The sequence below is a fragment of the Corylus avellana genome, chromosome 1, assembly GCF_965113065.1.
Source record: "Corylus avellana chromosome 1, dhCorAvel1.hap1.2, whole genome shotgun sequence".
Taxonomy (NCBI): domain Eukaryota; kingdom Viridiplantae; phylum Streptophyta; class Magnoliopsida; order Fagales; family Betulaceae; genus Corylus; species Corylus avellana.
In genome coordinates this window covers 19631150-19650398 of record NC_142490.1, presented here as the reverse complement: position 1 = coordinate 19650398, position 19249 = coordinate 19631150, and the positions used below count along the sequence as shown (strand labels likewise).

Below are 19249 nucleotides of genomic sequence, written 5' to 3'. Positions count from 1 at the left end.
AACAGGCAGCCTAAAACCTAGAACTTTTACTGATTTCAAGCTATACTACTCTACCAAACATCCCCTAAAAGCCATGCATACATCTATCTCTACCTTTAGTGAGCTGAGCACCTTTACTCAAGCAGCCTCAAATCCCTATTGGCAGGCTGCCATGGAAAGTGAGTTCCAAGCTTTGCAGGAAAATCACACTTGGTCTCTTTGTCCAAGACCGCACAATAGAAATGTCATCAGAAACAAATGGGTGTATAAACTCAAACAAAAATCAGATGGAACCATTGAAATGTATAAAGCACGGCTAGTGGCAAAAGGGTTTGAACAAAGAGATGGTATAGATTACATAGAATCATTTAGTCTTGTGATAAAACCTGCAACTATGAGATTGATTCTAGCATTAGTTATTCATTATAATTGGCCTTTGAAACAAATTGATATATCAAATGCTTTTCTCCATGGACAACTTGATGAAGAGGTTTTTATGGAACAACCAAGAGGATTTGTTGATCCTCAATATCCTGATTTAGTTTGCAAGCTTCACAAAGCCTTGTATGGCTTAAAACAAGCACCAAGAGCCTGGTTCCATAGACTTACTCAAGCTCTACTGGAACTCGGTTTCATAGGATCATTGATGGATACTTCCTTATTTTTGCTTCATAGAGATTCCCTTACCATTTTTGTGCTTATATATGTAGATGATATCATCATAATTGAAAATAATCTATCCAGCATCAATGATCTCATCTCAAAACTACAAATTGAATTCAAGTTGAAGGATTTGGGTAATTTGTCATATTTCTTGGGCATACATGTACATCGTTCTTCTGCAGGTTTGTATCTTAATCAATCCAAATATATTATTGATCTTCTATATCAAGTTCACATGATAGGAGCTAAACCTTACTCTGCTCCATGCACTTCGAGCAAAAGATTGACTAAATTTGATGGTGAACCATTGGAAGATCAGTCCCTGTATAGGCATATTGTTGGTGCACTTCAATATTGCACTCTCACAAGATCAGATATATCATTCTCAGTGAATCATCTTTGTCAATTTTTACATTGTCCTACTACAACTCATTTTACTGCAGCTAAGAGAGTATTAAGGTATCTCAAGAGAACTCCAGTTAATGGCTTGTCTTTCACTAAGGGACCTCTTCATCTAGAAGCATTTTGTGACTCTAATTGGGCTGGTGATCCAATTGACCGAAGATCCACAAGTGGTTATGGTGTCTTTCTCGGCAATTGCTTAATCTCTTGGCAATCCAAAAAGCAACCAACTGTATCTTGTTCAGGCACAGAGGCGTAGTATAGATCTATGGCCATTGCCACTACTGAGTTATATTGGTTACGCATGCTTCTAAAGGAGTTGAGAATCTCCCTTTTCTCTCCACCAAAGCTTTGGTGTGACAATCTTGGAGCCATTGCATTGGCGTCTAATCCTATCTATCATGCTCGGACAATGCATATAGCTATAGACTATCACTTCATTAGAGAAAAGGTTATGCACAAGGATATTGTGATTCAGTTTATTTCCACCATTGATCAATGTGCTAACATCTTTACTAAGGGATTAACTTCTTCTCGGTTTCTGGAATTGCGTGACAAACTCATGATTCTTCTTCCTCCCATGAGTTTGAGGGGGTTTGTTAAGGAGTCTGCTGCTACTCAAGAGAAGAGCGCTCGATCGCACTGAAGTATGCGATCGAGCGTAGTACCAGAGAGTTCCGAAGTGCAAAATCATCCCAAGTGCGATCGAGCGCACTCACTAGGGCGCTCGATCGCAGTACCAGAGACCTACCGCCATAAAACTTCTATCTCATCCATCTTTCTACTAGGACTCTTACTTATCTCTTGTAAGAGTGATCTATTTGTATCACTTCTCTTTTGATTGATTGTAATCTTTTGTATTATCTCTTATTCTTTGTTTAAATCTTCTTATCACATCAAAGCTTATCTTGTTAGCTTGATGTGATCAAATACAAGTGTAACTCTTTTTTATTTAAGTTCAATGATAAAGCTCAAAAGGCATCTTGGCCAAAATCTCTTCTCTTCATATTATTTTACTATATATGTTTGAACAGACGATGAGAAAATTGAAAATATCACTGGCTCAGAAGTAAACAATATTTCAACCCAGTATGCAACTTCCAAATTTATGTAGCTAGAGCAAGTTGTTAGAATATTAATTAATAATTGCAAAACGAGCTTGCTCTTCCTCCTTCAATGCTTGAGATAGAATGGTTGGTGGGATTTGGAGCTTCAAACCAATTTAATGGTTTCTTGACTTGAGTAAACAAGCTGGTCAAGGCCAGCAAATTAGTATAGTAGTATCAAACGAGGAAACAAAAAAGAGAAAGGCAAAAAGGAAACGTAGTCTACACGAGACAACCATGTGAAGAGGCCATGTTCATTTACTATAGACTCTAGGATTACTTTATAAACTACCACATCTAAAAAGATTAAAAGGTCTGGTAGAAGTTTCCTCAAAACTTCGTGATTAAGACTATCGTGTTTCTCTTAGCGTGCCATAATAAGTAAATTTCTTCTAAACTTTCTTCAACTTAGTCTTGTGTTATAACATGTTAGAAATAAATGTTTTTTAAATAAAGTGTTAAAAAAAAAAGAAAAAAGAAAAGAAAAGTGTTTTTAACATGTTAAGAGACACATGACACACTTTTAGAGATTAAGTTGGTGATAATTTATATCCAAATGATGCATTGAAGGTGAATTTTCACGCATTTTCTAACAGGATATAAACATACGACACTAATCAAATTCTTAACAAATGTATGTCGATTAGTCAGATAATAATAATCAATGATTTATCATTAAATACGTTGGGATACAAATCCACTTTTGAGAAAGACTTAAAAAGGATTTTTATTTTTATTTTTATTTTTTTTAAAAAAAGCTCTTTATAAATATAAAAGCTTTATTTTCTAACACAATCTTAAACAAGTTCTTAATATGGTATTAAAGCAAAGTTTTGAGTTCGAACATTATCTTTGTAATTCACCTTCTATTTAAATTTTGTATTTCACATGTTTGAGAAGAAGAAAACAAGCTCTTAATATGATATCAAAAAAAGAGTTTTAGTTTGAGCCATCATTTCCAATGATTACAGTGTGTTAGAACTCGTTGTTTGTTTCCGAAAGAAGACAAATTCAAAGTCGCAATTTAAACAATCCCCAACACTTGGAGAGAATGTCTGTCTCAAGAAAGATCAGTGCATGTGATTGCTTGACAAAGTTCATAAGCAACTTCAGCAGTCAAGTATATGAAAATTGTTCATAAATCTTACAGATGTCTCTTCTTAGGGCATTTTAAGAATAGAAATGGGAATTACAGTTAGAATAGACTGACCATTTATATTCTTTTGTTTGGTGCTGCTCTCACTAGGATTAAATCAAAATTTATATAATAATAAACAATAATTAAATTTCTAATAAAATAGAATGACTATTCATATTCCTTTTTCTTTTTTTTTTTCTTTTTTTTCAAGTAAAAAATTACTAAAAACCTCACCATTGAATTTATGTGGAGTCAACATGAGTCCACAAAACTAATGGTTGATTTATTGAATTTATAAAAAAGATGGTTGTGTAACATACCTTTTTTTATAATATGTGATAATTTATCAATGCTATCTTTTTCCAAGTAGAAAAGATGATTTCAATCACAAAAACATGAGAATGAAAGACATCAAATTATTATAAGTAAATGCAGTCTAAAAAGCACAACTTTTCTTGAACAGGGTAAGCAAAGACAACTAAATGGGTATGTCCATAAGATATATATATATGCAGTATTGTGTTTAGCTCTATTGTGTTTAGCTCTCATAATGTAAAGAGTAGTATGCTGAAATTACTGAGAATCAAGATTAACTCGATAGAGATCTTGGCCAGATGTGTAAGAAGATCCAACCCATGTTGCTTCTGATGAATGCAGAAGGCTCTCTGCTTCACTTGTGCTCGTTGGTGCTCGTTGGAGTTGTTCAAACCGGTCTTTTAAGGCACTAAACCTCAATTCATTGCCATATATACTTGGATCAATGGTAACTTCATCAACAACGGTTTGGCCTTCGAGCATGCTTACTACTGCAGACATGGTGGGTCTAAGTGCTGGCGATGGATTAATGCATAAGAGAGCTACTTTGATCATTCTAATAGCTTCCTCATTTAACTCGGAACCCAACTGTGGATCCACCAGCTCCATTAGATTACCTTTTTGTTGTAGAACAAGTGCCTATAATAAGCATAGAAAAGAGAATGGAAATGAAAAGTAGCTAATCAACAAAAGAGAATAAGCAGCCGTACACATAGAAAAAAATTGAGCACCACTAGAAATCACTCTTTTTATCCCATTACTATCCTATCCTGCTGGCGTGACAGTGTCAATCAACTATTTTTTTTTTTTAAAAAAAAAAATAATAATAATATCGAAGGACTGAATGGCACTGCCATATGAACAAAGTCGGATAATGTTGGGAAAAAAAGTGTGGTTTCTAACATTACTTAAAAAAAAAAAAAAAATGTCAATTAGCTAAACTCAAGTGTGAAGTGAAAAAGCCAAATCAACATATGTTAGTTTATTTTGTTGCTTGAGGCTAGAGTAATAGATTAGGATGACCAAATTCAGTGGAAAGGGACAAAAGAACAGCCAGGCCTCCAGACATTATTTATAGTAGCATATATTAAAGAAAAAGATCAAATCTTACCCAATCTAGAAGGCATACATAATTCTCATTTGGTCGATATTTCATGTTGCTTTTCCCAGCAACAATTTCTATTGCGACAACCCCAAAGCTATAGACATCTGCTTTATAGGTTAAATAACCCCATAATGCATATTCTGGGGCCATATATCCTCTGCAAATGAAGATTATTTATGACTTAGAACACTAGTATGAATTATCATAAAAATAAAAAATAAAGATCACACTCACTCATATAAAGCTTCAATCTTTCATATTCAACAAAGTTAAGCATCAAGAGAAACTTATGTAAATTAGAAAGATAAAGATAAATAAATAAATAAATAAATAAAAAAGGAGAAACTTGGGTACCAAATCATATTTCATTTTCATTTAGCATGCAATTATTCAATCAATAAAGCTATTAGGGTAAAGTGGTAATTTCATTATGTTAAATATACAGAAATTTTTTCTCGGTGGGGGAAAAGAACATGTCACTACCTTTGCACATTGCAAGTAGAGAACTGGTTTAGTAATATAACTTTAGCCACTCAAGTTGTTTGGTAGGTCATGGAGCTCAAGTTTAAGGGGTTTTGGTTCTTAGATTCCACAAGAACTCAGTAATTTCTTTTTTCCCTTTGGAAATATTGGTTTTTGAGAGACATATATATATATATATATATATATATATATATATATACACACACACGTTGATTTTGAGAGTGAAGGACGATACAATAATTGAGCACAAATTTCTCTGTATTGTTTATTTCTCGATTTTAGAGGGAGTCATTGTTTAGGGCTAGCTTTTATTTTAGAGGTTGAATAAACATAGATTGTCCTACTTTTTTTTTTCTTTCCTGAAATTTTTATTTTTCTTTAATGCATCTAGTATTGGGGAATACAATAACTACAACATATGAATAGTACATTTCATGTTTAGACATTTTAACCGATTGAATACTGGTTGATAATTGATGTAGCTATGGATTTCTCTGTAAGCATGGTTGCGTTGCAAATGCAAACAACTGACATATAAAAATCCTACCAACCACTTAATCCAGTAATTTATCTCATGTTCCATATACAGACAATTCTGATATGCAGAGACTTTCCATGCTTCTATGTTCACGTTTACTTTAGGGCAACATCTCATAGAGAAATACAAATCAATAAATATTTTTTCCTTTTTCTCTAATGGTCAATAACTTGGGAGGCAAATGAAATGGAAGAATAGAATCACAAAAAGACTACATAATGAAGAAAAGAGGGAAAAAGGTAGCTCACATCGTTCCAGCGACTCGCGTGCTGATGTGGGTGTTTTCCTCTTCATCAAGCTTGGCCAAACCAAAGTCAGAAATCTTTGGGTTAAGGTCTCTATCCAATAGCACATTGGTAGTTTTGATGTCTCTATGAACAATTCTTATTGATGATTCCTCATGCAAGAAAGCCAAACCTCTTGCTATGCCAACACATATTTTCTGTCTTGAAGGCCAGTCTAAATTTAAGCGGTATTCCTCTGGACCTACATATTTTGTAGATTGTCCAATGGGGAACTCATCAACTTAGTTCTTAATCGAGGCCATTATCAATTTTAAGCACATAAGCAGAAGACAGTCAACATAAAATACTAAAGTGAAAACCTCAGGCTTACCAAAGAAAGCACGTGCCAGGCTATTGTTTTCCATGTATTCATATACCAAGAATAGTTGATTTCCCTCAACACAACATCCATACAATCTAACAAGATTTGGGTGTTGTACAGCCGAAATCATTCCTATTTCATTCACAAATTCACGATTTCCTTGTTTTGATTTTGAAGAAAGTTTCTTAACTGCAATTATGGTATCATCAAACAGTATACCCTGCATCAGAAATAGGAAAATATACATCTTCAGGTATGGATTCATTATTGAATTAGACAGCCTCTTGGTATAATGGATAAGTAAGAAAAAGAAAATAGATATCCTAAAATTGAAGGAAGATGATGTTGTGGGATACCTTGTATACAGATCCAAAACCACCTTCTCCAATCTTATTTGTAGTATCGAAGTTGTTAGTGGCAACTTTGATTTGCCTATAGGTGAAAAAACCAGTTTGCAGATCTAATCCTCTCAGCTCTGTCAAAAGGAATGAAAAGGTGAGCCTATTGTCACATAACATCTTATAAATGATATGATTAATTTTTTAATTAGTATTGTTGTATCTATTGACTACTTAGAAGATGCCAGATAGAATGTGACCAAACAAAAGCAGTGAGAAAGTACCATACTGCAGTTGGTCAGCCACATAAACCCCAAGTTTTTAAAAGATTTAGGGTTTCTCTTTTTTTTTTTACCAATTACAGGTGTATTGGGAATCAAAAAAACAAAATTTAAAAGAGAGGAACTTCATAGGTCCCTATTACCAAGAGATTTGCCTTTTTGTTCTTCTCAACAATTATGTTAAGATAATTTAGATGACATTTCAAAAATAGAGTTAAATGAAATCCAAATCTTTTATCTCACTTTTTTTTCTTTTTTTCTTTTTCATATATATATATTTTTAAATATGGGTCCTTCTTAGACATTTACTCAACTCAGTGATCTCAAGTCATCCATCTCTCATGTAAATATGCCTTCATTTAGATTTTGTCAAAAAGCAGTGATCCCAACACGTGGAATATTTAATTTAAATGGAGGGTGATTTGACGAAGTCAAAGTTCGATCATAGAACCTTTGGGTCTGATACCATGTTAAATTACCAGTTATCCCAAAAATTTAAGTTGATAGGAAGAAGTAAATTTAATCACTTAATTATTACTTTAACAAGTCATATGATTACCTTTTTCCCTTGATATCCTTCCTCGTTTCTTGATCCACATCCGAATGCCTAAGATCATAAAAATGAGCAAAAGCACTGATACTACAGCTCCGACAACAATGAATATCTTGTAGTCAGGGGGGCTGAAATCTGGAGAAGAGACAAATAGTAAAGGAAACAGATTATAAAGTTGCATCCTGGAATACCAGTAGTACCATACAGAAAGATATAGGTGGACCAACCTAAAACAAGATATGAATAAATGGTTCAAACACACGAATATTAGAGGAAGAGTATAAAGAAGATTATGTAGTTGAATCTTGTTTTGGGTAATACTTTTACAGCAAATAACCATGGGTTCTACCTCAACTATATTGTGCTATGCTTTTATTGTTCATCATTCTAGCAAGTATGGAAGAAGTTGGATAGTAAAAAGATTCTCATACTCCATGAAATATTTACCAGATTTAGCAGAGATAGCTGAGATGAGAGGACCATAAGTTCCTTCCTTTGGCACACCTGTTGTCCCTTTCGCAGCCCAATGAAAGCGGATTTGTAAGACTTTCTTTCTCACAACTGCTTTAAATTCCTTAACAACTGCTGTATCAACACCTTGTGCTTCATGTTGAATATCAAAATCCTTCCACACCAATTTTTCCTGTAGCAAATTAAATCAATAAAATTGTGCTCTATGTATAAAGCAAAACAAATATGACGTCATACCTGGATATAAATATCAAATATCCGCCTTCCAAGACTATAAAAAGATCTGTTGTCTCTGAATACTATCTCTGCAAAGTATAGTTTCACGGTATAATTTCCATTTGCCAAGCAACGTGCATAATACGTCAGAGAAAGAGGAGAGAGCCGTGCACTCGTGAATAATCCAGAGTTAGTCATTCTTAGTATTGACACATTTTTTGCTATGTATTGATCTGAGGTACTGCTGCCACCAAAAAAATATCCGCTGCTACTGAATCCCCAATTAGCGGTGTTAGGATAAAACTTTGCTGGACCTGCTTGGTTTTGATCCCCTTCGTACTCTATGTTTCCAATAGTGGTTGTACTTCCACCACAATTTATATGCAATGAGTACCGATCTACCCAGAAACAAAAATAGCAGTTTTTTAATAAATTAAAACATAAGCAATCATTATAGAACAAAAAGGAAATTATGTATTAACTATCTCTCGTTTCATTTACTTAGTTGCCAATAACAATATGAAATGTTTTAAAGCATACACCTCATAATTTGAATAAGGTAGTATAATTACCTTTTGAGCATGGATAGGTCTCCAGGCACTTGCCGCCGAGTGTTCTTAATTAGCATCGTACAAGAAAGAAGTGTGAACTTAGCAAAATTAGAATGAAAAAAAAAAAGAAAAGGAAATGCTTCTCCAAAATAAAAGCTAAAAATAAAAAATATAAAACAGAAAAAACATGGATTCGGCTTACATCCTGTAGAAAAATAACAGGACACCTCCTGTTATTTTAAATCTACAGTTATGATTAAATCTTTCCCCCTTTTAGCCCAAACGACATAGCTTTAAAGGAACTAACAGAAGTTCTCTAAACTTCGTTTGCATGTCCTCCTCTTCCTTCTTCACCCACTCCCACTTTCTTTCTGCAAATTCTTATTAACTATTTTCAGCAAAGCAGCAGCAGGTCAAATAGAACAAGTCTGAGCGTTCAAAATGAAGTTTCCATAGAAACATTTCAGTGCAAACAATGTCTTCGATTAATAATTTTTTCAAATCATATGAATGCCATGAAAGAGGAATGGTCAACTCTACAATACCAAAGAAACCTGACCGATGCAGTAGCCCTTCCTTCATGAATTTAGAAATCGACACTCAAAAGGGAGGGACCAAAACAATAAATATTTTCCTTTCAAAGTAGTGAGCTTTTAACCCCTCCTGTCAGCAACCATAAGAGTGTTTAACTGGTTTTGCAGAAAACACAAAACAAAGCCTGGTTTTTGCAGAGAGAGGCAACATCTTTCATTTCATTTAAAGTGGGAGTGAGTCTAAAATGGGAGAGAGATGGAGAAGAGACAAAATTAAGGCTTTGAAACTATCCGAGTTGAGGAAGATAACAAGTAAAAGGAGAGAGGAAAGTACTAAAAAGAGATTTTAAAGAACTTACAGAAAGAGAGAGAAAGTTGAAGTGGATGAAGAAGGAAATGCAGGATGTACAATGGTCGTTTGGTGCAAATGGCGTTTAGAAAACTTTTGTTAGTTTCCTTTAAAACTACATCGTTTGGACTAAAAATGGGGAAGTTTTAGGGCCTTTTTGGGTGTGCATTTGAGGACCTGAAAAATGCGTTTAACACTCTAAAAGCTCGTTTGAAAAAAAAAAAAAAAAAACACTTGTTTGGTAAAAAAAAATTTGATGCGCTTTTGAAGGTCAAAAAGCCTAAAAATGGCTAAAACGTATTTTTAGCAAAAGCTTAAAAACTACTTTTTGACTTAAAATCTCTTTGTCATACGCAATCCCAAACATGCTCTTAATCTTGGCCGTAGCCGTAGGTTTAAAATAATATGAGATGTCTTGTTATTTTTCCACAGGATGTAAGCCAGGTCCAAAAAACATTGGTTCTTCTTATAAGTTTTCAAGTTAAAAGCTTACAAATTGTCTTGTCCAGAGAAGCTTTGAAACAAATTCCTGATGAATGAGAACCTGGTTAGTTTTGAAAAACTAAAAGCTTGTGAAGAGGGTAAGTACGCAAACCTCAAGTAAACTTAAATTAAGATTAAGATGATAAGAAAAGTTCTTACAGGGTTTCTCGACAATTAGATGGCGCAGAGATTTCTGAAAAGTTATTGTAAGAAAGATCCATTTGGCTGCACAAAAACGTATTTTCAGTAATAACTCATTATAAATCCATAAAAAAAGAAAAATTATATTTGAAAAGGTTTTGATAAACCGGTCAATTCAAGCTAACACCAAAAAACTTCCGTAACCAACTTAAAATTAATTGCCAACATGCAGTTTCCAAATAACAGTCATGCAAATTTCATGCAAATTTGCTGAAACATTATTTAAAAAAAAAAAAAAAAAAAAAAAAACAGAAAAAGAAAACATATCATGCAAATTTCAAATAGAGTTCAAGATGAATTATATACTAGGAAGTATCTCCGTTTTTGATCCAATCTGGAATAGTCCCATTGAGCAAGTTGCTTGTAAGAAACCTGTTCAAAGTGCAACATAATCACGCTATAGTTAAACACTTATTTATATCATTACTAAAGGAGAAATATTTGAAAGTAAAATATACTTTCTGATGATATATACATATAGAAATGTACGTATGTACAAATGTGCATTGGTAACAATAAGCAATATATGTTAAGAGATAATATGTGGGTTGTCCCACATTGCCCAAGTGAGGGGAGGCTTTGGCCATTGGCTTGTATAAAAGCCTCATTCTTTTGTCCCACATATACAAAGAACTCATCTCCCTTTAGCCTCTATATAAAGAAGCTCTTACGTACAATCAAATCATTCAATAAAAGCCTAATGTAACCTATAGGGTTTTAGTGTGTGGATGTAGGCATATTGCCGAACCACCTTAATCTTGTCTCTTTTGTTTATATTTCTATTTTATTATTTCGCATTCTAAATTCTATCAATATAATCTCTTTTATGATAGTGAAATTCCTCATATCTTCACCTATAAACATAGGAGATAAGCCAAATCATTATTATTTGTGTGCTTTAAGCTGCTTTTTAATTGTTTATTTGAGCTTCTCTGCAATAGAGCTAGATTTAGGGTTTTAACTCCACACTTACATGACTTCCAAACTATCTTGATCTGAAAAATCTGGAACATTTCCTTCCAATCTGTTGAAGCTGAGATCTCTGCTTGGATATTACGAGTAATTAGTGGTTATAATAACAGAAAAGAAGGATTATGAAATGAGACATAAATGTCCAGATTTTAAAGTATAGAGTCAAGAAACATAATATATAGGAAGAAAAAATTGAAAGAGAGACTTGAATGCCCATATAACAGTGGATATGTAGGTTAGAACAGATTCCATAGACAGCCTAACTAGAGTGAGCATGTTCAAAGGTATCTTACTACAGCTGCCACAATGGGCCAAAGGAGTAGGAGGGGGTGGGTCATGGCTGTCATTCCTACAATGAGTATGGGTTGACAACCTTAGATAGCTGCTTTCTAAAAGGCGTAGGCTGTAAAGATTAGAAGCAATCATCATTTTTTTTCAAAGGCTAAAGGATGAAAGCAGATAATTAATTATTACATAGTCATAAGATGAACGATGTTTCCAACTCCATTTTTCAAACTAATCTTACTCCAAAACTACACCTCGGTTTTATAGTTTCAGCAGATGATCTTAATTCTAGAAGTTATTCACAATTAGCTTTAAGAATAAAGTACCATGATAACCCAAAGTCCATAAATTTGAATATGCCAAATCTACTTATGCTAGCCAAAAACAAAAAGGAGAAAAGATAACTTCAAATATCTGTATGTATATAGTTAAGTTAAAAAAAAAAAATGTTCTTAATTGAAATAATCCAACCATCTTGGGTTTATAGTTAAGTAATATTTTAGTAAATGAAACAAAAACCAAAAAAAAAAAAAAAGAGAGCAGAATGGAAAGAAGAACTACAGAAATTGTAGTTCTGTCATGTTCGATATATGTGCAGGGATTGGTCCGTAGAGATTGCAGCTCCTCAACATCCTGTAAAGTCAACCGCCATCATCTAAAAAAATTTGCTACAAACTTGTATCATTTGAGTTGTTGAAATTTAACAGAGAAAGAATTACTTACAAAGTTTTTATTTTTGTCATGCTGCTTAAGTTTGGAAATTTAGAACCCTCACCAAGTAAGTCACTAATCCTTCTGCACCAAATTGCATTATTAATAAATGTTAGGGTCTTAAGCAACAAGTCTTGTTAATTTGAGTATCAAATGAAGATAAGAGAGAGATTATGCAACCCAAGAGTACTTCATAGGCAGAACTTACAGCACGATTAAATTACTCAGGACCGAAATGCTAGAAGGGATGGGCCCCTCAAGACCACTAGCTTGAATCTCTCTGTTAAAAACACAATTCTAACAGGTTAGATTACGCCTAAATATTCTAATAGAAGAGATTTTAACATTATGGGATTTTTTTTAAAAAAAAAAAAATAGAACACATACGTACAAATACTGAAGTTGTTTCCAACTTTGAAAAAAGTCGGGTATTTTTCCAGTGAAGTTGTTACTGCTAATCCTACTGCATATAACCACATTGGAAACAAGACTAAATAACATAGAAACTTGAAGCTTTTCAATTAAATATATAAAATTACTGTAAGTATAGAAATGGGCTGCAACCACTTACAGTTCCGTTAATTTGGTTAGATCAGTGAGAGCTATTGGCAACTCTCCAGTGAGATTGTTAGCATTAAGAATACTGCAGTCATCAAATGGGAAGTTCAGACCAGGTCAAATTAGTGTCAGTTGAAGAAGTAAATCGTTGATAATTAAGAAAAGAATCATCAATCTGATTTGAAAATGAAAAGAAGGATTAAAAAAGAAACAACTGACAGAATCTCCAGGTTAACCAATTTCCCAAGCTCAGGGGGAACACTTCCAGAAAACAGATTGCTCTCTAAGTTCCTGAAAATATAGTCTTCATCAATATTAAAGCTCAGCTAAAGCAAATCAAACTATGTTGCATTCTACTAGATTAAAAAAGGGTGAGCAAGAAAGATACAGGACTATAAGAGTGGTAATGTTTCCCAGGTAGCTTGGGATTGGTCCTGATAATTTGTTTACATAAATGGCCCTGCAGTGAATCGGCTTAATTCAATCAGAAGGAGCATTCACTGGCTAACCTAAGACATAAATTCAGTAGTAACTTACAGGTATTCCAATTTCGTAGAACCCCATTCGCGTGGTATTGTACCGGTGAGGTAGTTTCGAGTGAGGCTACTACAAGCAAGAGGAAAGTGGGCCGTTAGATTAGAAGCTTAAAATCAATTTTCAGGAACAAATTGCTGGTGACTCTTCTTACATCGCCTTTAGGTAGGGTAGCTTCACCAGGGAAGGTGGAAGCACACCATCAAGATCCTGCCCTTTAAGAAATCTGTAACAAGAATAATTATAGGTAAGAGATTAAATGCCATCTGATTATTACTAGGAAAGTGATCATCTTCACGTATATATGTATGAACAGAGGATGGAAAGATCCAAAATTTCGCTGGCTCAGAAGTAAATTAACCATTATTCAACCCAATCTGCAATTTCCCAAATTATGGAGCTCGTCTCCCTCTCCCCTCGTCCAGCGAGCTCCCTCTCTCAGTGAGTGTGTTGATCTTCATAAGAGAGCGTCCACCGGGAAGGGGGAGGGAGCTCCTCCCTCAGTCTACCGCCACTCCTCTCCGTTTTTTATTTTTTTCTGTTTTTATTTTGAATCAACTTGACCCACGCGCCACCACCCGCAATTTTACTGGCCTCCACTTCTTCTGTTGGCCTCATCACCGTGCGAGTGCACAGCACTCACCACCTCATCAGGTGTGTTGCAGGCCACGTCTTTATTCACCTCTCGTTTTAAGTAATTAAATTTAATATTTTTTTATCAAAATAAATGTCTTTAAAGTTTAAATTTATTCTCATAATTCATCTTTTATTTTAATTAAATAAATAAATTTAATATTTTTCATCAATTAATTTTGAGAAAAGAGTAATGCTATGTACCTTGTACCCCTTCAAACTGGAGGCAATTTATAATGTCATTTCTAAACTTTTAATTGAAATAATTTGTCTTCCAAATTATCATAAAATTTCATTATATTCCTTTTGTTTCACGAAATGATAAAAATATTCTTAAAAAATCTCAAAAAGACAACTACCCTTACAATTACAAATTCAAAAAAAAAACAGCCGATAGAAGTAATATGATTAATTATTTCAAATGAAATTGAAAGGAACCGATTAGTTATTCCAAGAAGTGCCTAGAATGATAATTTTGCCTTCTTAGATCAAAGTCATATCTGATTAAATGGGCCATTTAGGGACTTTGTATGTCAAGGGTTTATTTATTTATTTATTTATTTTCTGATTTTGGTGGAATAAAAAGTTGATCAATTCACAATTTCAACATATGTAGTTGGATGGCATAAGGGAAATGAAGGGTGACATACAATTGAACCACGTGACATACACCAGCAGGGTAGGAGCAGTTGCAGATTAGAGAATTGTTGTACAATGGCCTCAAATCCGATTGTGGTGTTGCCCAGCTCGAGTCATTGCTGCATGGGTCTACTCTGAAATTCCAATCTTTCTTCCCCACTTGTGTAGCTATTTCACCAAGTGCTTCCACTGCATGCATTATACACCAACCTCATCAATTTCAATTTTAATTTTTTAATTTCCCATTAACTTTGCCTTAAAATGCTCCATAATTTAATCTATACAAAAATATAATTAAAGCAGCGTTTTTATTACCAAAAAACAGAATCTTACGAAATTTCTATACGACCTCATCTCTATTTTAGGCTTAATTACCATTTTCTCTTTGCAACTCTACCTTTAGTTCTTTTCCCCATTACCAATTTGCCTCGCAAGTTCGGAACCATCCAAGTGCTGCCACCAGATAAACATCACATTTGCGTTGTAAGCTGGTGGGTATATAGAGAGAGCTCATCATCAAGCTGTAAGCTCTTTTGGGGCGAGAATAAATTGTGCTTTTCAAGGCGAGCACCACAGTTGGAAATGGAAGCAGCAACAGCCAACAATGCATTTTTGGTGTTTGAAAAATGAGTCTTGCTATTAGGCTGCCAAGAGTCAGACAAGTGTTTGCCAAAGTCTGATGTGACTTTATTAAAAAAAAAAATTTGTAAAAAAATCTCTCTTCCTAGTCCTGCTAGGTTTTGTCTCCTTTTTTATTTTTTTTGTTAAATTTTTATGAGTTAATATTTAGTTTTTAACACCTCAAAATTTATTTTTGAATTTAAAACTAAAACTTAGGAGTGGAAGGTTAATCTTTTATGGATGGTATCACTTAAAAGTGATTTTATCATCCTAAATTTAGTACTAATACTTCAAATTTGAATTTCATTTTAATATTTCTCTTTTTCAATTTAAAAAACAAATTAAAAAAAAAAAAAAAAAAAAAAGAAAGAAAGAAGAAGAAGAAGAAAAGAAAAGTCTGACGCTAAAGGCAGCCGAAAATTTTAACTCCCGAAAAATACCCATTAGAGATGGGCATATCTCCTTCCCGGGGAAGTGGGAGAGAAAAACGACAGAGAAAACTCGGGAAAATTAACGTCACTCCAACTACGGTGAAGATGTCGTTTTCTCTTTGTCAGTAAGCACGTGATGGTCGGTCGCCATTTTCAAATGACTTGTGGCTACTTGGCTATTGTCGGTGATGTAAAAGTCAACTGCTTCCCTTAATCGTATCATACGGGTTTTCCATAACCGACAAGATCGGTAAAGGGTAAAGAAAGGAGAGAGATCCATAGCTTCTGGCCATTGAGCTATTTATTGGGTTTACAGAGATTTTATTAAAACACAAGAGTTTTTAAATAGATTACAATAAAATAACAAGCAGATAACAATACATAAGAACTTCAATTTAAAAATAATGATAAAATGCATCCTAAATAATTTAATTCTAATTTTTATTAAATAATATTTTAATCTACCACAATGCTAATCCTAATACATGTATCTTTGAGTGTGAACTTTTTTTCCGAACAATCACCCGGAGCCCTAAATAGCAACAATACTAAGAGTCGAGCCAAACAATTTTGCAATTATAAATTATTAAACCATTTAACTTGTGAAGTCAAAACAAATATTATAAACCTAAATGACTCAAAATAACCACTCAAAAAATTGACCACGGGTTAAAAGCCACTCAAAGAATCAAAACCATTTAACTTTTTCTTTCACATATTCAATAAGAGTCCAAAACCAAATTAAGTTTTTGATTAGAAGTGAACTAGAATATAGAGGGAAACTAAATGAATTGGGTATTTTAGATGTCTTTATGTTGAAAGAGAGCACAATAATAATAATAATAATAATAATGATAATAAATTAAAAAAAAATTAAAAGGGGACACAAGTAATTATTTTTTTTTGGGGAGCAAAACTAAAAACCAATAATTAAAAGGGACACAAATATTATTTTGGGGGGCAAAACTAAAAAAATAATAATTAAAAAGGGACACAAATAATATTTTGGGGGGACAAATTATAAAATTTGTATGTTTGAAGGATATTTATGAAAATTTGTAAAATTTTGAGTGGACGGACAACCCTAAGCCTGGGTCCGCCCCTGACAACTCCTATTATGAACTCATTACTGAGCTTTTTATTAGTTTGCATTTTGGTTTTATTATTATTTTTTCAGATGGGTTGTATTATTTTAATTTCGACTTTATGTTATTTTAGCGGACAATTAGCTCAAGTACCACTAGGGTTAGGGTTAGAGCTCATTAGTCTATTTAAACATAATTTTCTAATATATTTGACAGCTTACGATGAATTAAGAAAATTTGACAGCTACTGTTGTCTATCTCCTCTCTCCGGTGCTTCTTCCTGCTTCTCTTCCTTTCGCTTGTCATCAGTTTCTTCTTCTCTTCCTCTTCTCAGTTTATACTTTAAAAATTTTGAAAGTTTGAAGATATATTTTCTTAAATTGTTTTCCAGAGTAAAACCATAGATTATATATGTTCCTTTAAAATAAAATAAAAAAAACCATGTGAATATATATATATATATATATATATATATATGTCGTGTGTGTGTGTGAGAGAGAGACAAATATATATAGCTTAATTGTATTTGGCACTCTTAAATGCAATTTGCTTTGTTCCTATTTCTCTCGGTATGATCTTTTACTGTTAAATATATTGGATAATATATTAGAAGCAGAAGAAAAAGAGAGAGAAGAGAGAGAGCGGAAGCATATAGGACTACATCTCTTCTAAGGAAAAGTAAACCTAGTAGACTAATAATACCTAAGGAAATAAATAACAAGTAAATAACCATAACATAATATTCTTAACATCCCCTCAAACTCATTGTGTAAACTTGAGTTTGGGTGGAAGAAAAGGGAAAGAAAAAGGCGGCTGGAGGCTGTGCATGGAGGCTGGCGGTAGCAGAACCCGGTTCTAACCCGTTGGGTTGAAAATCTTGGATCCGGGTGAGAGGATGGCAGCAGCAGAACCAGGTTCTAACCTGTTGGATTGAAAATCTTGGATCCGAGTGATTTCTCAAATACTCCAATATCCCCCCTCAACCCGGTTTTGGATCGGGTTGGAGATGCCTTTGATGGACCCGCTTGGTCAAGTTGATGGATCAGATTGCCAGATCTGTGGATCTAGGTCTAACCCACTGGACCGGGTCAACCTGCTTGGTCGAGTTGACAGATCAAATTGCCAAATTCGTGGATCTGGGTCTAACCCACTTGACCGGGTCGACTGTTTTGGATTGGGTTGAAAGTGCTGACATGGCAGAGGTGTTACTGGAGGGCGAATGGCGGCGGATCTTCCACAAATCTGTAGATTTGTGCCTTGCAAGCTAGAATCTGGGATTATTTTTTTCAGATGAGGCTACGATGAAGGCGTGGAAGAGATTTTGAGCGGATGATTACTTGGTGGCGGGCAGACGAACGGAAAAGGGAGGTCACCGGAGGGAGCACTGGAAAACGTCAAAGACGTTTATCGGAGGCCACAAAAAAGTGGCTCTGATACCATGTTAAATATATTGGATAATATATTAGAAGCGGAAGAAAGAGAGAGAGAAGAGAGAGAGAGCGGAAGCATATAGGACTACATTTCCTCTATTATGATTGTATATATGTTATTAATGATAATGAATACATAGGTCTCTATTTATAGAGAGACAAGTAACCTAATAGACTAAGGAAATGTAAACTTAGTAGACTAAATAATACCTAAGGAAGTAAATAACAAGTAAATAACCATAATATAATATTCTTAACATTTACAAAGTGCATGTTGCCTCCATTTAAGGGAAAATCTCTCAAATAGAGCTGTATATATATATATATATATATATATATGAACCGATTTGCTCATGAATGGCTCAAGCTTGGCTTGTATAAGCTCAACTTGAGCTTGGTTTATTTAATAAACAAGTCCAGCTTGATCAGGCAACATAATTGCACGAACTTTTTTAGGGAACTTTTTGTTGTTGTTGTCGTTCAAATGTCGAAAATTGAGTGAACAACTATAACAACTGAAGAAAAAGCTTTAGCCACGTATCAAGGAAAAGTTTTCACATAAATACGTATAGAAAGAAAAAGAAAAACCTCCTCACCTTCGTCATCAGGAGTAGGCCCTAGACGGCCAGCTTGTGCTTCCATGCAAAGAAGCAAGATGAGTAAAATAAAGCAAATATAAGGAAGAAATCTTGCCATCATCTCCTCTACTACTGACAATAAGGATATTCCACGGGCTCTTCTTGCAAAGCTGCATAGAAAATGTCATATCTATATATCGTTACTCGAGTATTGAATGTTCCTCAAAGGAGAATCTTGACAGTTATGAGATAGGGACACTGTTGCTTTAGGTATGCCCCTAAAGCTTCACATCATTGAGAAGTATATACTTGACTTAAGTACGACGACTATTTGGGTGGCGTAGGGCTCTTAATTTATTATTATTATTATTTTTTTTATAATGATTTTTTTTTCTATTCAATAATGCAACAAGGATAATGATTTTAATTTTATACTAGTATTAAATGATTGACAAATGATA

At 34.0% G+C, this 19249-nt stretch overlaps 1 protein-coding gene across 1 annotated transcript; it reads right to left on the bottom strand.

The window, feature by feature from the left end:
- Positions 1 to 3684: 3684 nt before the first annotated feature.
- On the bottom strand, positions 3685 to 18924 carry LOC132168627 (putative LRR receptor-like serine/threonine-protein kinase At1g07650). Its single transcript, XM_088512300.1, has 24 exons — positions 18807 to 18924; positions 14655 to 14832; positions 13526 to 13597; positions 13375 to 13443; positions 13226 to 13297; positions 13057 to 13128; positions 12851 to 12922; positions 12671 to 12742; positions 12488 to 12559; positions 12292 to 12363; positions 12130 to 12201; positions 11285 to 11353; positions 10618 to 10683; positions 10270 to 10335; positions 10121 to 10156; positions 8767 to 8810; positions 8216 to 8592; positions 7955 to 8150; positions 7514 to 7642; positions 6692 to 6810; positions 6345 to 6555; positions 5978 to 6215; positions 4715 to 4865; positions 3685 to 4242 (listed from the first exon to the last, which is right to left on the bottom strand). The coding sequence occupies exons 1-24, from the start codon at positions 18907 to 18909 to the stop codon at positions 3862 to 3864; spliced, it is 3009 nt and encodes a 1002-aa protein (XP_088368426.1). The 5' UTR covers positions 18910 to 18924; the 3' UTR covers positions 3685 to 3861.
- Between the last annotated feature and the right edge of the window lie 325 nt (positions 18925 to 19249).